This window comes from Delphinapterus leucas, chromosome 2 (genome assembly GCF_059928025.1).
Source record: "Delphinapterus leucas isolate spDelLeu-1000000601 "Yukka" chromosome 2, BTC_Dleu_Yukka2, whole genome shotgun sequence".
In the NCBI taxonomy this organism is placed as follows: Eukaryota; Metazoa; Chordata; class Mammalia; order Artiodactyla; family Monodontidae; genus Delphinapterus; species Delphinapterus leucas.
The window spans coordinates 143,841,907-143,859,445 of record NC_143130.1 but is presented as its reverse complement, the minus strand read 5'-3'; the positions used below and the strand labels follow the sequence as shown (position 1 = coordinate 143,859,445).

The 17,539-nt window shown below is 40.0% G+C and overlaps 1 protein-coding gene across 4 annotated transcripts in view; it reads left to right on the top strand.

Moving 5' to 3' along the window:
- The first annotated feature begins 7,656 nt into the window (after positions 1-7,656).
- Positions 7,657-17,539, top strand: part of PPP2R5E (protein phosphatase 2 regulatory subunit B'epsilon) — a 153,049-nt gene continuing 143,166 nt past the window's right edge. For 3 of the 4 annotated variants that reach the window (XM_089907793.1, XM_089907792.1, XM_022570419.3), the window contains exons 1-2: positions 7,657-7,995; positions 10,409-10,572. In XM_089907793.1, the coding sequence (XP_089763919.1) occupies positions 10,416-10,572 (157 nt within the window). In that variant the 5' untranslated portion in view covers positions 7,657-7,995; positions 10,409-10,415. The remainder of the gene's footprint in view (positions 7,996-10,408; positions 10,573-17,539) is intronic. The other variant, XM_089907791.1, reaches the window with a different exon arrangement.

The following is a 17,539-nucleotide window of genomic DNA, read 5'->3' as shown; positions in this document are numbered from 1 at the left end:
TCCTGGCCTATAGTAAAGAATAAACAAATGAACAAATAAGATGTCAAGCCAGGAGGGAATGAGAGCTCTGAGTGTCACAAGGTTCAGCTTATATATCATGCCCTCTTTTTCCTTTAAATTTTTTTTTTCCATTTCCCCCTCCTGGTCACAAGGTATTACACTGGGCTCTGGGCTCCCATAATAATTAGCTCTTGATCATAACATCTTGTAATACACTGGAGTGATAGCACTTATTATGTCTTATTCATATTTGAATTTTCCCAGAGCACAGAGTAGTTACTTAAATGTTTGGAATGAATGCATGAGGGAATGATTAAGTGAAATAATGAAAATTTGGTTAGGAAAGTTCTCTGATATTAAGTGTTTGAAAGGCTTATTGAAATGTACTCACCATGATGATCATGATGATTTCTCTTGAAGCTGAGCACTTGCTCCCGTTTGCCTTTGAAGCCAGTGACTTTTAGTTAATTATAACTTTTTTCCTTTAAAGGTCAAGAGAGCTGGAATTTTATACTTTGAATGAGTCTCTTCCAACGCTTGTTCTTCAAAAATACTTTTTCATAAATAGTTTGTTTCAGTTGCCAACTGGTTTGTTAACCGGGTCACTAACCATCCAAATCTGAGAATAGAAGTTTGTTTTGTTTTGGTTTGGTTTTTTTGGCCGCACCGCATGGCATGCAGGATCCTAGTTCCCCAACCAGGGATCAAACCTGCGCTCCCTGCAGTGGAAGCATAGAGTCTTAACCACTGAACCTCCAGGGAAGTCCCAAGAATATAAGCTTTATTGACTTTGAAACCCACCAGACAGAACATTTTCAAATACTACAGGTGACTGCTGCCATTATCCCTGTTTCAAAGCTCTTTAAGACTAAGTTTTCCAAAACAAATCTCTTCAATAACAAGAAGGTTGATTTGGGTCCACACTGCAACCTAACTCCACCAGCAAAGTGTGCTTCTCACCAAAGACATAATGGGGCTTCTTTGTTATTTTGGAAAAAGGCTTAAATATCAAGGGAAATGAGCTAGAAAGGTTTCATGTTTTCTACATATTCTACACAGCACTATATACAAACCAGATTGTATAGACCATTTCCCAGGGGGGACAGGCAGTAAAACAGTTTTGAATTTCAGTGCCTGTCTTCTAGTCTTAACTCCTGCCCAAATTCTGCCACTTACTAGCTGTATGACCTTTGAAAAGAAAATAAGCTTTCTGTATCTTAGTTTCTGCACCTGTAAAATGGGATAAAATTACTTACATTAACAGGTTGTTTTAAGAATTAAGAGAATACATGTAAAATGTCTGCCATTGTTCCTGGCTTATAGAGTGGGAGTTCATGTTGATGATGATGGAAGACCTGGCCCATCGTTTATGATGTTTTTTTTCTTTATGACATTGTATAGGACATTTAACCTCTGTATCTTATTAGTCTTTCCTTCTGTAAGATGGAGAAAAGAGCAGCCTCATATTCAATTACTTGGCCATATCATTAGCAAACAAGGATTTAAAAATAGAGGTAACTTGGTACAGTGTGAAGAGGACTGGCCCTTGGAAGAACAAATTGTGGTTCTACTAGTTACTAGCTGTGTGGCACTGGAAAACTTCCCTGATACTCACTTTTCTTATATAAATAAGAAAATAAATAAAATGGAAATAATATGTATCTACAGAATTAAGGTTCAAATTAAGTATTGCATAGGCAAGTGAGCTAAATTGCTATGCACATGTTTGCAGTTATTATTACCAGCACCATACAAGATTGGATATATTGTCCTTATTGGTTTTTTTTGTTGTTGTTGTTGTTGCTTTCTTGCTTGTTTTAATAACAGTGTATTCAAATTTAAGTTCTCACCCTCTTTTGGTTGTCTTGCCCCTTGAGAACAATTTTAGCAGTGATTTACCTTATGTTCATAGGTTTTACCCAATTTTATTGATATGTTAAAAGCAATGTTTGCTCTTTATGATAGATAGATAAGAACCTTAGGTGCAATATTCAGTCATAGGCTGCACTTTCTAAAATATGGCCTTGGTGTTTTAAGTGACACAGTAAAAATGACCTAGTGAAAAGCAGCAGTTTGCTAAGAATAAAGCTTATTTTCGTGTTTGGTAGGTCACTTCACCGTCTCTCCTCATGTAAGTGTATTCTAGGGGAACTTAACTCTGTAGGTGCAATTCTTAAGAATATCTGCCTTGAGTCTTAAAATAAAACCCAACAAATAAATTCGCCTTGATACATTACGTTAGGAAAGAATTTTTAGCAGGATCACTTTAAATGGTTTTCTTTCATGCTTAGGATTAGATTTCACCTAAAGATTTCATTTAGTTCAACCAGTAGAAAACCCCAGATTCAGGGCCTAAGAGTAAACTGAGGTTTGGGGAGGTTTAGTGACTTGGCCATTAGTCAGGATATTTTTTGGTGTAGGTTATAGACATTCGACTCCAAAGTGGCTTAAACAAAAAACAGAATTCACTGGGTCACACAACAGAAACTAGCTTCCAACATAGCTGAATCCAGCAGCTCCAATCATGTTCTTAAAACTCAGCATTTGCCAACGTTTTTCCCACAGTATTGGCTTCCTCCGGGATGGAGGAGAGGGAGGGAGATGATCATAAGTAGCTCCAGCTTACATCATTTCTATGGTTTATTATCCAAAAGGAAGAGAGGCATCTCTCTCCCAGCTTTCACAGAGCAAATTTTGTGGAAGATCAAAGTGATCCCCTTGGATCCAAGAGAGATAACCCATCACTCTTGGTTAACAGTCCCACCAGGATCACATGAAGTGAGGAGTGTGGTCCTCAAAGGGAAAGTGGGGATGCGTGGGAAGCAGATATCCACCACACCAAGGCTAGGGCATTATTAAGGTGGGGCTAGGACTCAGTCCTAGTGCCGTTCTGAAGGTTGCAGTGAGAAAGAGAAATAGGTAAGCTTAGAGCAAAATAGTTTAAGCCTCTCTTAAAGGTGTATAAATTAGAAATGAATATAAAGCTTTGAAGTGATGTTAAGTCAAATGACAATTTTTTTTCTTTTACTTTCAAAAGTATATGGATATTGTAAAATGCAAATCCCTGTTATTGCTTATGAACGCTCCTACACGCACTCGATCATTTAGTGCGGAAGTGGATTGAAAGGCATGCCTCTCATTTCCTTGCTCCTTGTTTTCTTCCTGTCACAGAGGGGTATTCCGGAATATAATTTTGAGGGGAAAAAAAAAGACAAAACTTCAAGGAAAATTTCTAAGTGGATAAAAAGTATTAAAATGTGAAGAAAGTAGATGATTATGGTAATAACTAGTATTTACTTAGCAGTTAACATGTGCCAGGCACTACAGTAAGTGCATAACCTCATTTAAGTCTGATGACCATCCTATGAGTTAGGAAGTGTTATTCTGCTCATTTAGAGGCCAGGAATCCCACGCTGTGAGGAATGAAAAATGTGCCCCAGGTCCTGGCTCTCAGAGCTGGGATTCCACCTTGGGTATGTCTAACTCCAGAGTCTGTGTTCTCATCATTATGCTTATAATTAGTTATAACTTTAATTCATTTAATTGTATACGTTGACTATTTTACCAGGAAAATTATTGCTTGTGGTGCATTATTTTGTGTTTTATCCTATGTGAAATAAAGTGCACTTGAAGCTGGCTTTCTCCTTCCCCCCCCCCCTTTTTTTTTTGGTCCATTTTCCTTCCCCATCAGTGACATAGGGTCCCTGTTCCTGCCTTGATCCACTAGTGACCGAGGATCTCTCACTGCTAGGAATGGAACTGGAGCGCCTAAACATTTTAAATCTCAAGCTATAATTATACACATTAATCACATGGAAAGCCATGCATGACCTATGACTTTTGAGGCACATCTGAAAATGCAACGGTACTCTTTAAATTGTGACCCAAGAAAATGTCACTGCTGAGGGTGTTACCTGTGTAGATAAATGTGGCTCGAAGAAATATAACACCAAAGTCCCTTGTCTACACTAGCTGTGTATGTAATCTTTCATTGCTTTTCCTAAGAGAGCAGCTCTTGTCTCAGGCTTTTTCATTATTCTTCCCTCTCAGCTCACAACCAGTTTAATGTACCCTCCACCCGCACTCACAAATTGGGCTAGTCTACCTCTGATGATGTCGTCTTATCAGCATAGGTCTTTTCCTCCTATACTGGTTGATAATTGTTTTGATGATACTGCTGCTTATTATCTTATCCCTTCTTTAGTTCACCAGTCAGCTACCATTTGATAGTCTACTATGTCTTCCAATCTCATCACATGGCCAGTCTGCCAGTAGGTTCATGATAAGCTCAGCCTTGATGTCTGGGAAGTGAATGCTTTCATCTGATAGCAATGGACAGTGTTTTGTCACTTGATAATGGCTTCCCAGATGGCTATAATGTATTTCTTTTTGTATTATCTAGAGTAGCAGTCTGCAAACTTTTTTGATCATTCATTCCGATCAGTGTATTTTTTGGGAGCAATTCTTAACCAAATATATGTATATTTATTTGTAAAGTATATATCATCATTAGCTTATAACTCAATTATAATATATGCTCAGGATGAAGTTCATTGTTTTTTTTGTTTGTTTGTTTGTTTGTTTTGCGGTACGCGGGCCTCTCACTGTTGTGGCCTCTCCCGTTGCGGAGCACAGGCTCCGGACGCGCAGGCTCAGCGGCCACGGCTCACGGGCCCAGCCGCTACGCGGCATGTGGGATCTTCCCAGACCGGGGCACGAACCCGTGTCCCCTGCATCGGCAGGCGGACTCTCAACCACTGCGCCACCGGGGAAGCCCTGAAGTTCATTGGTAATAACAGTGGATATAAATCCACATTCAAATAATCTTGATGAATTTGATATTTTTTAAGCCAAAATTTGGTTGGATTTATTGGATCGTTAATTTTGAAATGTGCTGTCAAAAAACCTGATACTGGGAGAAGTGTCAGTTCCACCATTTGCTTATTTTCCTGTGGTTTCTTTGCAAAGGACTCTGGTAAACTAACTTGCCCATTTTCTATGGGTTAGTTTAATTAAACCTAGATAATCAGTAAGTCCACTTAACCTAGCAAACCACAATAAGTCATTACATGTTGACAAGGACTGACTGGGTGGGACCACCACTGCCAACCCCTGGAAATGGGTAACTCCCACTTTTCCTTGAGGACATCTCCTACGATGTTATGGGCCAAGAGACCATTCCATGGGCTGGGTCCCTCATTATGTATATAAAATATTATATAAAATATTTTTCTTTTTCGATTAGAACTAAGCATAAATAGATGTCCTCATATTTTCTTCTCCTGCATCCCAAATGGACTGACTTGCATTCTTCCTGGAATGTACATACCCCTGGGATGCATTGCATGGACCTCCTTTAGAAACTATTGGTCCAAGGAAAAATCTCTCACATAGGCAAGGATGTTTCCATTTAAAAAGACCTACTCATTTCAGTTACTCAGCCATTTTACAGAAAGTGAAAGAGTTTTGAAATGAATCATCTTTACAGATTCATAATTTGCAAGCAAAATCCCCACTCTACAAAATGTGAAATGTTCTAAGCAACAGCTGTGAGCATTTCAAACGTGCACTACTCTTGGACAATTCAATTGTTGCCAAGGGAAATTGAGTTGGCTTTAAAATCTTCCTTGGTTTGAATTCTGCATTTACCCTTAATCAGAAATTGAGCAAACAAGTTCTGCATGGCTGGGGCACTGAACTTTTCATGAAGACTGGTATGGGAAACTGAGATGTGGAAATGTAAGTTTCTTGAAGGTGGGAAGGAGACTGGTATTCTACTCAGTTTTGTAAGGCCTAGGGGAGGTGAACTTTTCAGAGCAAACACAGACGCTATCTATACAGTGACCAATCACCTGGAGTCAGTAGAGGAAGCCTGCTTCCATATAAGAACACCATCTTTTCCTGTTTCCCATTTCAGTTCAAAACAGGAATTAAAAAAAATTTTAATGGCACAAAAAAAGACCCATTCAAGACCCATTTCTGGGGATGTGCATAGAAATTTGCAACACTTGAGTGCTAAATAACACAAACAAGAGAAGTAACAATGCATATTTTTGTTATTGTCAGTTGTATATATGTTACAGTTTTATTTATATATAGTTCTGTTTCCTAACTGTATAGAAAACATGATATAATGCGAAGGGGAAAAACTACAGAACGGAATACACAATTTTAAAGAAAAAAAATACTGGACAGAAGTACACCAAAATGCTAACAGTGGTTATCTCTGGGTTGAAGGATTATAAACGTTATTTTTTGTACTAAGCATTAAGAATTTCTTTCTTCCTTCCTTTCTTTTTTCTTTTTTTTTTTTAACCCTCTCAAAAGACATACGTAGAATCCACTCAAATAGAGCAAGAGTCCAAGAATATTCTCTGGAAATGCACCACTTGGCCTAGGACTCACTAAGGATGCAAACATATCTCTAAATATTTTATCACTTGTTCTAGCTAGAGTTAAGTGAAGCCTTCTCCATAAACTCTTTCGGATCCAACTTGCCAGTGAAGAGCTCCCAAGCTCCCGCAGTTTGAAGCTGGGTTTCCCTGCGCTCTGTACAGCGGGTGGGCCCAAGAGGTTATCTCAATAAATGATCACAGAGCGTGGAGACCGCGTTCCCACCTGCACAAGTTACACTGAACTGGCCCCAACCAGGCTTGCAGGAGCTCCAGGGAGCTGATATTCAAAACAGAGGTTTAGGGAAAAGGAGACTAGGCGAGAGAGAATTCGAAGCGATACCCAACCCTTGGCCGGGCCCCAGGGGTTCAGATTTCCGTGCCAGGCCTCCCACAAGGTGGAGCGGAGAGCGACTGCTGGGGGCTTTACAGCCCCGGGCTGCGAGGGGCCCATCTACAAAGGCAGCGGCGCACAGGCTGCCTTTCTTTCTTTCTATGCGGCGCTGGTTCCCGTCCGAATGGGATTCCTCGAGTCCAGAAGGGCTAGCCTCGCCGCTGAAAGGGGCGGAATCAAGGGCCAGGGACGCCCCCACCCTTAGCCGACCCTTGCCCTTGGAATCCTCAGGTTGCAGACGACCGCCGCCCAGAGGATCCGCACAGCGCGGAAACCCATCGCACTGATGTCACGCGCACCCCTCCGGGTTTAAGGAGCTCCTCTCAGGCCTGGCGGCGGCGGCGACGGCACATCCCCACTTCAGCCTACCCCACCGCCTGGCGGAAGCGGCGGCAGCGCGGCCGGAGATCGCGGTTGCATCCGGGTCCCTCTCGCCTCAGCCCAATCCTCAGCCTCCTCTCTTCCCACCCTCCTGTTTCTCCGCCCCCCCGCCGCCAATCCCCGATCGGGTCTCAGCCCAACATGCTGACAAGGGAGTGAAGGCGGACGCCGGCCAATGAAGCCTCGCTTCCCGTTTGAAGCCTCCAGTGAGTGGGCGCTGGAGGCGGGCGCTGCTGGCCAGAAGGTTCGGTTGCGAGTGTGCCATGGACTCAGCTGCCCGGTGATATTGACAATAGGAGAGAGAAAGGGGCATTGACGGGGACTCACCGCGGGCACCGAACGGCGGCTCTGGCAGCGGCGGCTCCAGCCCCAGCGGCTCCTTCTTCTCCTTCCTTCTCCTCCTGCTGCCTCTGCGGATCCAGTCTTCCTCCCTCCCTTCCCCCCTCCCCTCGTCGTCGCTGCAGCCGCCGGGTCCGGGGCAACGAGCAGAGGCGCCGCCCGCCGGGAATGTGAGCGAGGAGCCACCGGCGGAGCCGCAGCGGGGTCGGTGCCGATTTGATGGGACGGGCCCGCGGGGGAGGATCGTGAGGCCGCCGCCGCCGCCGGAGCGCTGAGGTTCAGGTCCGGCCGTGAGGCCTAGAGGCGCCGCTGCCGCGGAACCGGAGGGACGCCGCGCCGGACAGCCGTCGCCCCGGACTCCCTGCCGCTGTCCGGACCTCCCCCCGCACGCCCCGGTCCCGCCACCCGCCCCCGCTGCGGCCCTCTCTCCCGTCTCCCGCCCCTCCGAAACCACAGATCATCTTCGGATTCTTCTCCAGAAGCTTCAAGGTAACTTCGTCCCTCCAGCACCGCGGCTCGTCTGCTTCCTTTCCTCCTTTCCTGCCTTCTACCCGACCTCCTGGGGAACCTGCGGGGCACCGGCCTGGGGAAGGCCTGGCCTGGGCCGGCGAGGGGTGCGATGGGGTGAGGTGCGGGAGAGGGAGCGCCGGTCCCACTTGTCTGATTTACCAGCAAATGCTTCTGATGATGCCTTTCATTCACTCTGCCCTCCACCCCCCTTTTTCTCCACCTTCCGGCATTGGAGGCGTATTCTTGTCCCCCTTTATCCACTGACGGGGGCGGGGGGGAGGAAAGGGGGATTGGTGTAGTGAGAAGGATTCTGTAGCAGCTTATCTTCTCCAGGGCTTGGGGTGGCACGGGGTGGGGTGGGGTGGGTGGGAGCAAACGGAATATGTGAGCATCCCTACAGACCAACCTTTTCTCTGTCTTTCTCCTCCACCCCAGTACCCCCTTTGGCTTATCCTGTGCCTTGGAAATGCCCCGTGCCCAATGCTTAGAGGATGATAAAGCTTCGGGCGTCCTAGCCCACGGCGAAACCTGTTTCCCCGGGCTTTGTACGGACCCGCTGCTACTGCACGTTCAATTCTGCAGCGCTTTAGGGTTGAGATCCTTGACGTTTATCCTGGGCCGCGGGCAAATGATTAAAACAAAATTTTTTTTTTTGCTACCAGTAAATCATCTTTAGAGATGGGAGATAAAGAATAAAGGAGAGACAAAAAGAGTGGAGGAGGAACAGGATTTATGGAAATCTTGTGTTGTGAGGGTTAAATGTAGTCTAAATAATTCACATACCAGATTGGAAAAGCAGCCCCTAAATTTACAACATACAAATGTGATGTGGAGCTTCTTGCAGATGCAGTTATTATGAATTTTTAAGTCATCTTACTTCTTCTATAATCATTCATGGTTTGCAATTCCTTTTTATCTATCACATTTTATTTAAGGCTAAATTAGATTGGTAAAAACTTTTTTAAAAAAGAGTACCAAACAGGACTTCAAAATTCCAAACCTCAACATCATATGGTTTTGTTTGTTTTTTGTTTATGTTTTTATTATTTTTACTTTGTCAGAATCCAGCTAATCCAGGTAACTTTTTATTCTCACACGTTCAGGAAAAAACTCCTTAACTCTTTTAGAGGTTAAAAAACACTTATGTTATGTATTGGAATGACAGGTGAGTAATTGCATTTCAGCATTTCCCCCATGTGCGTTATTTCTATTCAAGTCTGCCATTAATCTTCCATGGAGCATGGAGCCTCAGTGCCATAGAAATGATGGCATCTGTTTAAATTGGTGAATGAAACTGAGCTTAATCCTTGTTACTTTTAGGAAATAGCCTTCATTTTAATGATTTGAGAATGTTAAAAAAAATCCCAAATAACTGTTCAGTTCCATTAGTTTGATAGAATGAAAATTAATATTTGATGATGAACTTCAAGGGAACTCAACTTGGTTGTCTAAGTAGGCTGTGAATTTGTTTTTATTTCAACTTTGGTGTACCATTTCATCATAGTTTTGTTTATTAAGCTTTAGTAACTTCAGATGGCTTCATTCAAAAAGAAGACTTCTTTGAAATGATTTTAATTATGCCTTTTATATGTTCTGTTTAAAGTAACCTAGCTTGTCCTCCTTTGTGGTGTGGTGTAGTTTATCATAGCTAACACAGCACATTGCATTAAAAGTCATGTCTTGGTAGTTGAGAAATTGTAAATTTCACCTGGCTGTGATACAGTGGTGTAGATTCTTGAAGTACCATAAGAGTTTCAACTCTAGAGCCCATTCATAATATTAACTATCTTGGGAAAATGTTTGGATGGAAATTTTGTAGCTGCAGAATAGTTCCTCAATTACTTCTGGATCTCAAGATGAGAAGAGCTGTGCAGTTAGAAAATGAGTACATGTTCAAGTATAAATGAACATCTTTTTTTTTGTTTGTTTGTTTTGCGGTACGCGGGCCTCTCACTGTTGTGGCCTCTCCCGTTGCGGAGCACAGGCTCCAGACGCGCAGGCTCAGTGGCCATGGCTCACGGGCCTAGCCGCTTCACGGCATGTGGGATCTTCCCGGACCGGGGCACGAACCCGTGTCCCCTGCATTGGCAAGTGGACTCTCAGCCACTGCGCCACCAGGGAAGCCCTAAATGAACATCTTTAATGCATATCGTAGTGGGAGTAGCACAATGCATTAGCATTACAGTATTGCTTATATAGTACTTATATTCTATTTTCCACCAAGTTTTTCTGTTTTCCCATTGAACACGTGACTGCTCTTAATTGATTTTATTTGCTTTCTTTTAAACATATTCCCATTTTCAAAAATAGTGTATGGGAATTTTAGAATTTGAGTAACTCACATGTATGCTTCTACCTCGGGAATGTGTTGATGATACTTCTTTCTTTTCAGTAGGGATATGTCCTCAGCACCAACTACTCCTCCATCAGTGGATAAAGTAGACGGATTTTCTCGGAAGTCCGTCAGAAAAGCCAGACAGAAGAGGTCGCAAAGTTCCTCACAGTTTAGGTCTCAAGGCAAGCCTATTGAGTTAACACCTCTGCCGCTGCTAAAAGGTAAGGCTCATGACCAGGTGATGGATTCCTTTTCAATTGATCTTTTTGTATCTGTATATAATTTTCTTTTTTGTAGAGTTCCATATTTGTTAAAATTCCGTGTTGCAAATTGAAGAGATGGGAGGTTTCCGACATGTTGAAGTTATTGGTGTGTGATACACCCACTCCCCCTTTTAAAGGGTTCAATTTAATATAAATAGCCATGGACAAATGAAAATAAACTTATTATCAGAGAATCTCTCACATTGATAAGTAGAAAAACTGAATGCCACAGAAACTTTATGAGGTCTGGGTCTGTGTTTTTCTTATTGTCTTCTGTTGACATTTAGATGTATACATCGTATGCAGTGACAACTACAAATTGTACAGATTTAATCACAGGAGGTAGACCTAGTAGAGGAGATGGTGCCATTAACTTACATATAGAAAATAATGTTTGAAATAATTCATTTTTTAAAATTGAGAAAAAATGGTCAGTAATTGATTACATGCATTTTTGTTTTCAGATAGTACAAATAGAAAAAGTATTTGATGATCATATTGTTTAGGGAATTAATATGAGAACTTTTTTTTCTAAATTAAACCTTTTACCTTTTGTTTGAGTATGTGGGTACTTTTTGTTCCTTTTAATTTTTATCTATTTGCTTTATGTTTATGAACAAGCATTTGCTTTATGTTTATGAACAAGCATTGTTTGAAATCCGAACATAGCATTTGTAGCATGGAGCTATTAGAATCTACCGTTGAAGGTAGATTTTTGTCTGCTGAACACTTAAGAGTGAGGAGAAAGGGGACGTGAACAATACAATACACTTTACTGGCTCAGAGGAAATCAAAAAACTTGGTTGCTAGTTAGTTAGTGAACATTTATGTCTGTAACAATTTGTGAAATCAGAAGGTATTAAAAGAAAAACTGGAGTGTGACTAGAAAAGATCCTCAAAATGTAGCCTAGGATATTTCAAACTTCTGTTTTTCCCGTATGAACATTTTTTTTTTAAGGGAGGAAGATTCATAAATGAGATTTCCATGTTTATACTTGAAATTGGTAAACATGAAATGAATACTATTACTGTAAAGATGATATATCTACAGTTAATGAAGATGAGCTCGTATGAGTTTGGGGGGAGAAAATTTTGACTAAAGTTTTTGCTGGTAAAAATGAAAATAGTCTTTATGAGGCTTTGGAAGAAAAATGAAGGAAAAACTCGCTAGGGATAAAAGTAACTGTACTTGAAATACAAAGTTGGGAGGTATATTGGATTCTTTAGTAGTTTATTTAATCTGAAATAGACATGTAATAGCTATTAGCATCTATATCTGGCAACGGACTTTATTCTGAGGAAGCAGTTTAAACTTTCTTAGGGTTAGAACAAATTTAAACTTTGTTATATTAATTTCTTGGGGCCCATGGTAAACATTTAAATTAGAACTTAACTGACCACTCAGAGCCATGGTGTTGGTTTTGTGGGTAGTGAAAGAAGCATGCGTGAGAAGAATTTGGCACATGTTTTAATATTTTGTTGTTTCTTATCTCATTTAAAAAAATTGTAATATATCTATAACATAAAATTGACCATTTTACCTATTTTTAAGTGTGCATTAAGCATGGCATTAGGTACATTCACATTGTTGTATGTCCATCACCACCACTCATCTCCAAGACTTTTCATCTTTCCCAGCTGAAACTCTGTATCCATTAAACACTAACTCCCCATTACCCCTCCCCCTAACCTCTTTGCAACCACTACTGTCTCTGTGAATTTGACTACTCTAGGTATCTCCTATAGGGGGAATCCTACAATGTTTGTCTCTTTTGTGGTTGGCTTATTTCACTTAGCATAATGTCCTCAAGATTCATCCATGTTGTAGCATGTGTCAGAATTTCTTTCCTTTTTAAGGCTGAATAATATTCCATCGTGTGTGCGTGTGTGTGTGTATGTATATATATGCCATGTATTGTTTATCCATCTGTCAATGGATACATGAGTTCCTTCCACCTTTCAGTGATTGTGAATAGCGCTGCTATGAGAACATGGGTGTACAAATATTGTTTTGAGTCCCTGCTTTCACTTGGGTATATACCCAGAAGAATTGCTGGAGCATATGTTTAATTTTTTGAGGAATTGCCATACTGTTTTCCACAGCAGCTGTACCATTTTACATCCCTACCAGCAGTGCCCAAGGCTTCTTCCAATTTCTCCACATTCTCACAGACACTTGTTATTTTCTTTTCCTTTTTTTTCTTTTCGATAATAGCCATCATAATGTGTATGAAGTAGTATTTCATTGTGATTTTTATTTTCATTTCCCTAGCGATTAGTGACATTGAGTATCTTTTCATGTGCTTTTTGGCCATTTGTATATCCCTTTCTCATATTTTAAGTGGAGTCTGATAGTATTGTAAAATTTCCAAGAATTCTGCTCTCCAAGAATATGATTTTTGTGAACTTGTATGTTTTGCCAGCATAGGAGCATTGGAGAGCAACAAGATCATATAATACTAGATACATCCACAAGCTTAAATTCCAGACAGACTAAAAGTGATTCTTGTGTAATAAGCACGTTCTGGGAAAATATTCCGGGAAGCATTCCATAAATTAGATTTCCATATCTGTAGAATAACAAAGAAGTACAATCATGTATAGACTTTAGAAATGTGTATTTGTTCTTGATTATTATAGTGAATGTAAAGAGTTTGTTGAATAACATTTGTTTTCCTTACAATGGATTGACTTTTATTTGTGTGCCTTCTCACAACTTTAGGAGGTGGTTTATGAAATATAAGGAAAACATAAAAGGAATTTGTTTTTTACCATTTCCTTAGGAAAAACCAGTGTAAATTATATATGCATGCCAAAGGGTAGTTATTGATTTAATTTTCTATAGAATTGTTTTGACTGAATTGGAAGGTTTAAGATAATTTTATTTGGGGGTGCAATATAAACTGTAGTTGAATTTTGGGGGTTGCTTTAAAGAGTAAAGAAAAAACATGTCCTTAAGGTCTTTAATTTTAGGGGAGTTTGAAAACGGAAATTGTGTAAACATAGTAATTATGTAGCTCATCTTTTTAATATGTAATTTTTGAAAGCTCAAAAATTAGGTATTCATTAATCACTTGTTTTGTGTGTTTGCCTTCTAAGAATGCTTATTATATGCATGGTAATACTTGACTGACTTATAAGTAACACTGCCATTATTTCTTAGCATTTTAAAAGTCTCTTCACTTGCAGCACTGTAACAAAGTGAAAGGAAAGTTTCATCTCCTTTGCTCTTTTCCTAATAGGTGGGTTTTTGAAATTTGTATCAATGATGTTATTTTTCTGTAGACAGCAACACCAGCATGTAGTTTTGTGTAAATATATCAGAGTGACCTGGCTTTTCCTGCAATTGTGAAATTGCAGGATAGACCTTGACATGTAGACATTTGAGTTTTCTCCATAAAGTACTTCTGAAAATATTTTCAGAAGGTCCTAAAGTTTTTGAGCTTGAAGGACTTTTACTCATTTTCCTGATAAGGGGAATTCAGTAGAGGTTGAGTGCCTTATGTGCTTGATAAGAAAGTAAAGACTTGGATGCTTTCTGGGTGCCTGCACAGCAGGACATAAAGCAAGCTTGGACAGTTACCTAGGTAAGCCGCTGAATAAGGACAAAATAAACACTTAGGCAAATAGACACACACACATTAGTAACAATAGCAATAATAATAATAACTACTAGGGGTAGTCGTATCTGGTTAGGTGGTTTATGTTTTCTACCTACGCCGTATTTCCTTGTCGTTTTAACTTTAAACAATTATATAAGTTTAGATTTGAGTGAGATGTTTTTGAAAGCTACCACCTCTTTGAAAATGGGATTATAATGAAAGTGGCATCATTGTTGCTAGCCTCACAATTCATCATATGTTTCTAAAGCATTTTGCTCATAGTTTGGACAGTCAGTATCAAACATTCCAAAAACTTTGATGGCTGGAGGTGCTGTTCAGCAGAAACTCTTTGCCCCTTGGTGTTGAAACCTTTAGATTGGTAACGTATTTCTGTAACACTAATTCTCTGATGTTTTTTTAACTCTACACTTACGATTCAGCTTACATTTTAATTTTATAGGGTGACAGTTTGTAAGGACTTGAAAAATTCCAAGTTAAAACTAGTTTGTGTGCTTTTAAAATTATTGGATGGGATAATTCGTCTCTTTCATCTTTATCTGCTTTGTGTAGTGTAAAGGAGCATACAGATAGAATTCCCAGTTTTCTAATGGACTAGTGCTGTAAACTGTATTTATAATGCGAATGATCTCCTAAGAAATAATGTCCTCGATTTTGGTGTTCACTGTCTTCCTTATAGGTTATGCCGCGGTGTCGCATGGGAGGAAGTACACGGGCTTTGTTGCCTGCAAGAGTCCTGGCTAGCCCACTAGCTGTGTTGCCTGGGGCAAGCGAGTTAGCTTTGGAAAGCTTGGTTTTCTTGTCTGTCAAATGGGGATGATAATAAAAATCAAGAGACACGGCAGTACCACATTCAATATATTACTAACTGTTGTCATTTAACTGGGATTTCAGAAGTTACAATATGAATAATGTGAAATTATTATTTGACTTTTTGTATTTTCCTAGCAAAAAAGTTGAAACTGGAGATTTCTCTGAAACTTATGAAACAAGAGCATAGTTTTGAGGTCATGAACCTTTTCAACCCCCAAATACGAAGAAACAGTGTGCAAATGTGTTGAATTTAGTAGACTAGTTATTTTAAGCATCTTTACGTGGCGGTTTTTCACTTTCTGCATTGGTATCCTGCCACATTTTTTAGTGTAGTGCTTTTTGACTTATTCGTTTTTTGAATAGATAATACAGTTATATGGTTCAAATTCCGAAAGATACAAAAGGATGTATAATGAAAAATCTTCCTCCCAAGTCGGTTTTCCTAATTAGCTCCCCTTCCCAGAAACAGCCAGTCATAATATACTTGTATTGTAGGCATAGGCATTCTTAAACCCTTGAATGAATTTGAAATGCATTGAGCAGGCTGAAATTATATGCACATTTTGTATGAATTTGTCCATTTTTTAAGTGGGATAATTCCATAGCATTTTTCAAATTCTCAAAGGGGTGTCTGAATCAAAAAAGTTAAGAACCACTGATCTAGTTTGTACCTTAGATTAACGATGTATGTTCTTTTTTTTTCTTTCCCATTATAGTTTATTACAAGATATTGAATATAATTCTTTGTAGGACCTTGTTGTCTTTTATCTATTTTATATACAGTAGTTTGCGTTCTGCTAATCCCCAACTCCTGCTTTATCCCCTCTCCCCCCACCCATCTTCCTCTTTGGTAACCATAAGTTTGCCTTTTATGTCTGTGAGTCTGTCTCTGTTCTGTAAATAAGTTCATTTGTAATTGATGTATATTCCTTAGGCAACTAAATTGTAGTGTGAGTGTGTGCGTATGTGTGAATGGTTTTAAAAAAATAATCGTAAGCTTTGCTTTTGAACCAGAAGAACACCTGTAAGTTAATAGGTGTTAACATACAGCTTTGCAGCCTTTGAAGCAATGTGGTAATATATTTCTTTGGGGGAAGAAATTATAAGATCTTGCGCAAAACCAGTATCAAATGACACTGTTATCATGTGCGAAAGATTATACTAGTTGTAGTGAAGAGGCATTTCATTCACTTTTAGGTGAGAATTTTATATGTCTATATCTATGTCTCCTAATAGTTTGTTTCTGTAGCATAGAGAAAATTCCCATACAAAGTCTCATGTGAGCCAAAATAAATTGAGAGTAAGCGTTCCTGATTCGTGAATCATTTAAAAGTAGGGTAGGCAGCTTGCATTCATATCCGTCCCATCTGAGTGTGATAATTACTGCTTAGTTCTTAACTTAGGGTTCATGGATTTCTCGTTGGGGATAGGGTGTGTGCATCGTGGATGGGCTTCAAGTTTCTAAGAACCTCCAAAAATTATATGTAAAGTTTCTGTGTAGGTGCATTTGGTTTTTTTTTTTTGGAGGAGAGAGTTCATTGCTTTCATCGACTTCTCAAAGATTTAGCTCTACCATTCCTGCTCTTTCCCCAGAGTTAAGAGCTTTTGGCTTAGACCAAAAGATTGGGAATTATTATTATTATTGTTTTTCCTGAGTATCATGTTAGCTTTATGTGTGTGCAGATGCATTGGATACTTACCAATAAATATTGTAAGCTTTAAACAGAATTCATCATAAAATGGGTCTCTCCAGGATATAACCCATCCAGGGCATAAAAATGTTAAGGTGCCAAATGAAACCTCTCCTAAGGTGAGGTGGTCCTTTTCTACTTAGAACTTTCTTCTCTTGACTTTGTATCATTCTTCAAGTTTCAGCACAAATGGGACCTTCTTAGGGACCATCCTTCATCACTTTTAAAAATAGTCTCCTTTGACGTTTCTATCACTCTGTTGTTTTTTGCATCATATTTATAATCTGAAATTATTTTATCTTTGTTCACTTGTATGTTATCTGTTTTTCCTCCCCCATGAGAATATAATCTTTGGTGTAGAAACCTTGTTTCTCTTATCTCTAGGGGCTAGATCAGTGCCTCATACATAGTTGGTATTCAATAAGTATTTGTTAGTAAATGAATGAACATTGTTAGTTGAAAGCATCGAGGTTATTAGTAATAGCACTATAGACATTTATTTTTCCTTTCTAAATATTAAATTTTGCCCCCCAAACCCAGGCCATGCAGATTTTATTTTAACTAGTAATTTACACAAATTTTTTTTTTTTTTTTTTGCGGTACGCGGGCCTCTCACTGTTGTAGCCTCTCCTGTTGCGGAGCACAGGCTCCAGACGCGCAGGCTCAGCAGCCATGGCTCACGGGCCTAGCCACTCTGCGGCATGTGGGATCTTCCCGGACCGGGGCACGAACCCGTGTCCCCTGCATCAGCAGGCGGACTCTCAACCACTGCGCCACCAGGGAAGCCCTATGCAAAATTAT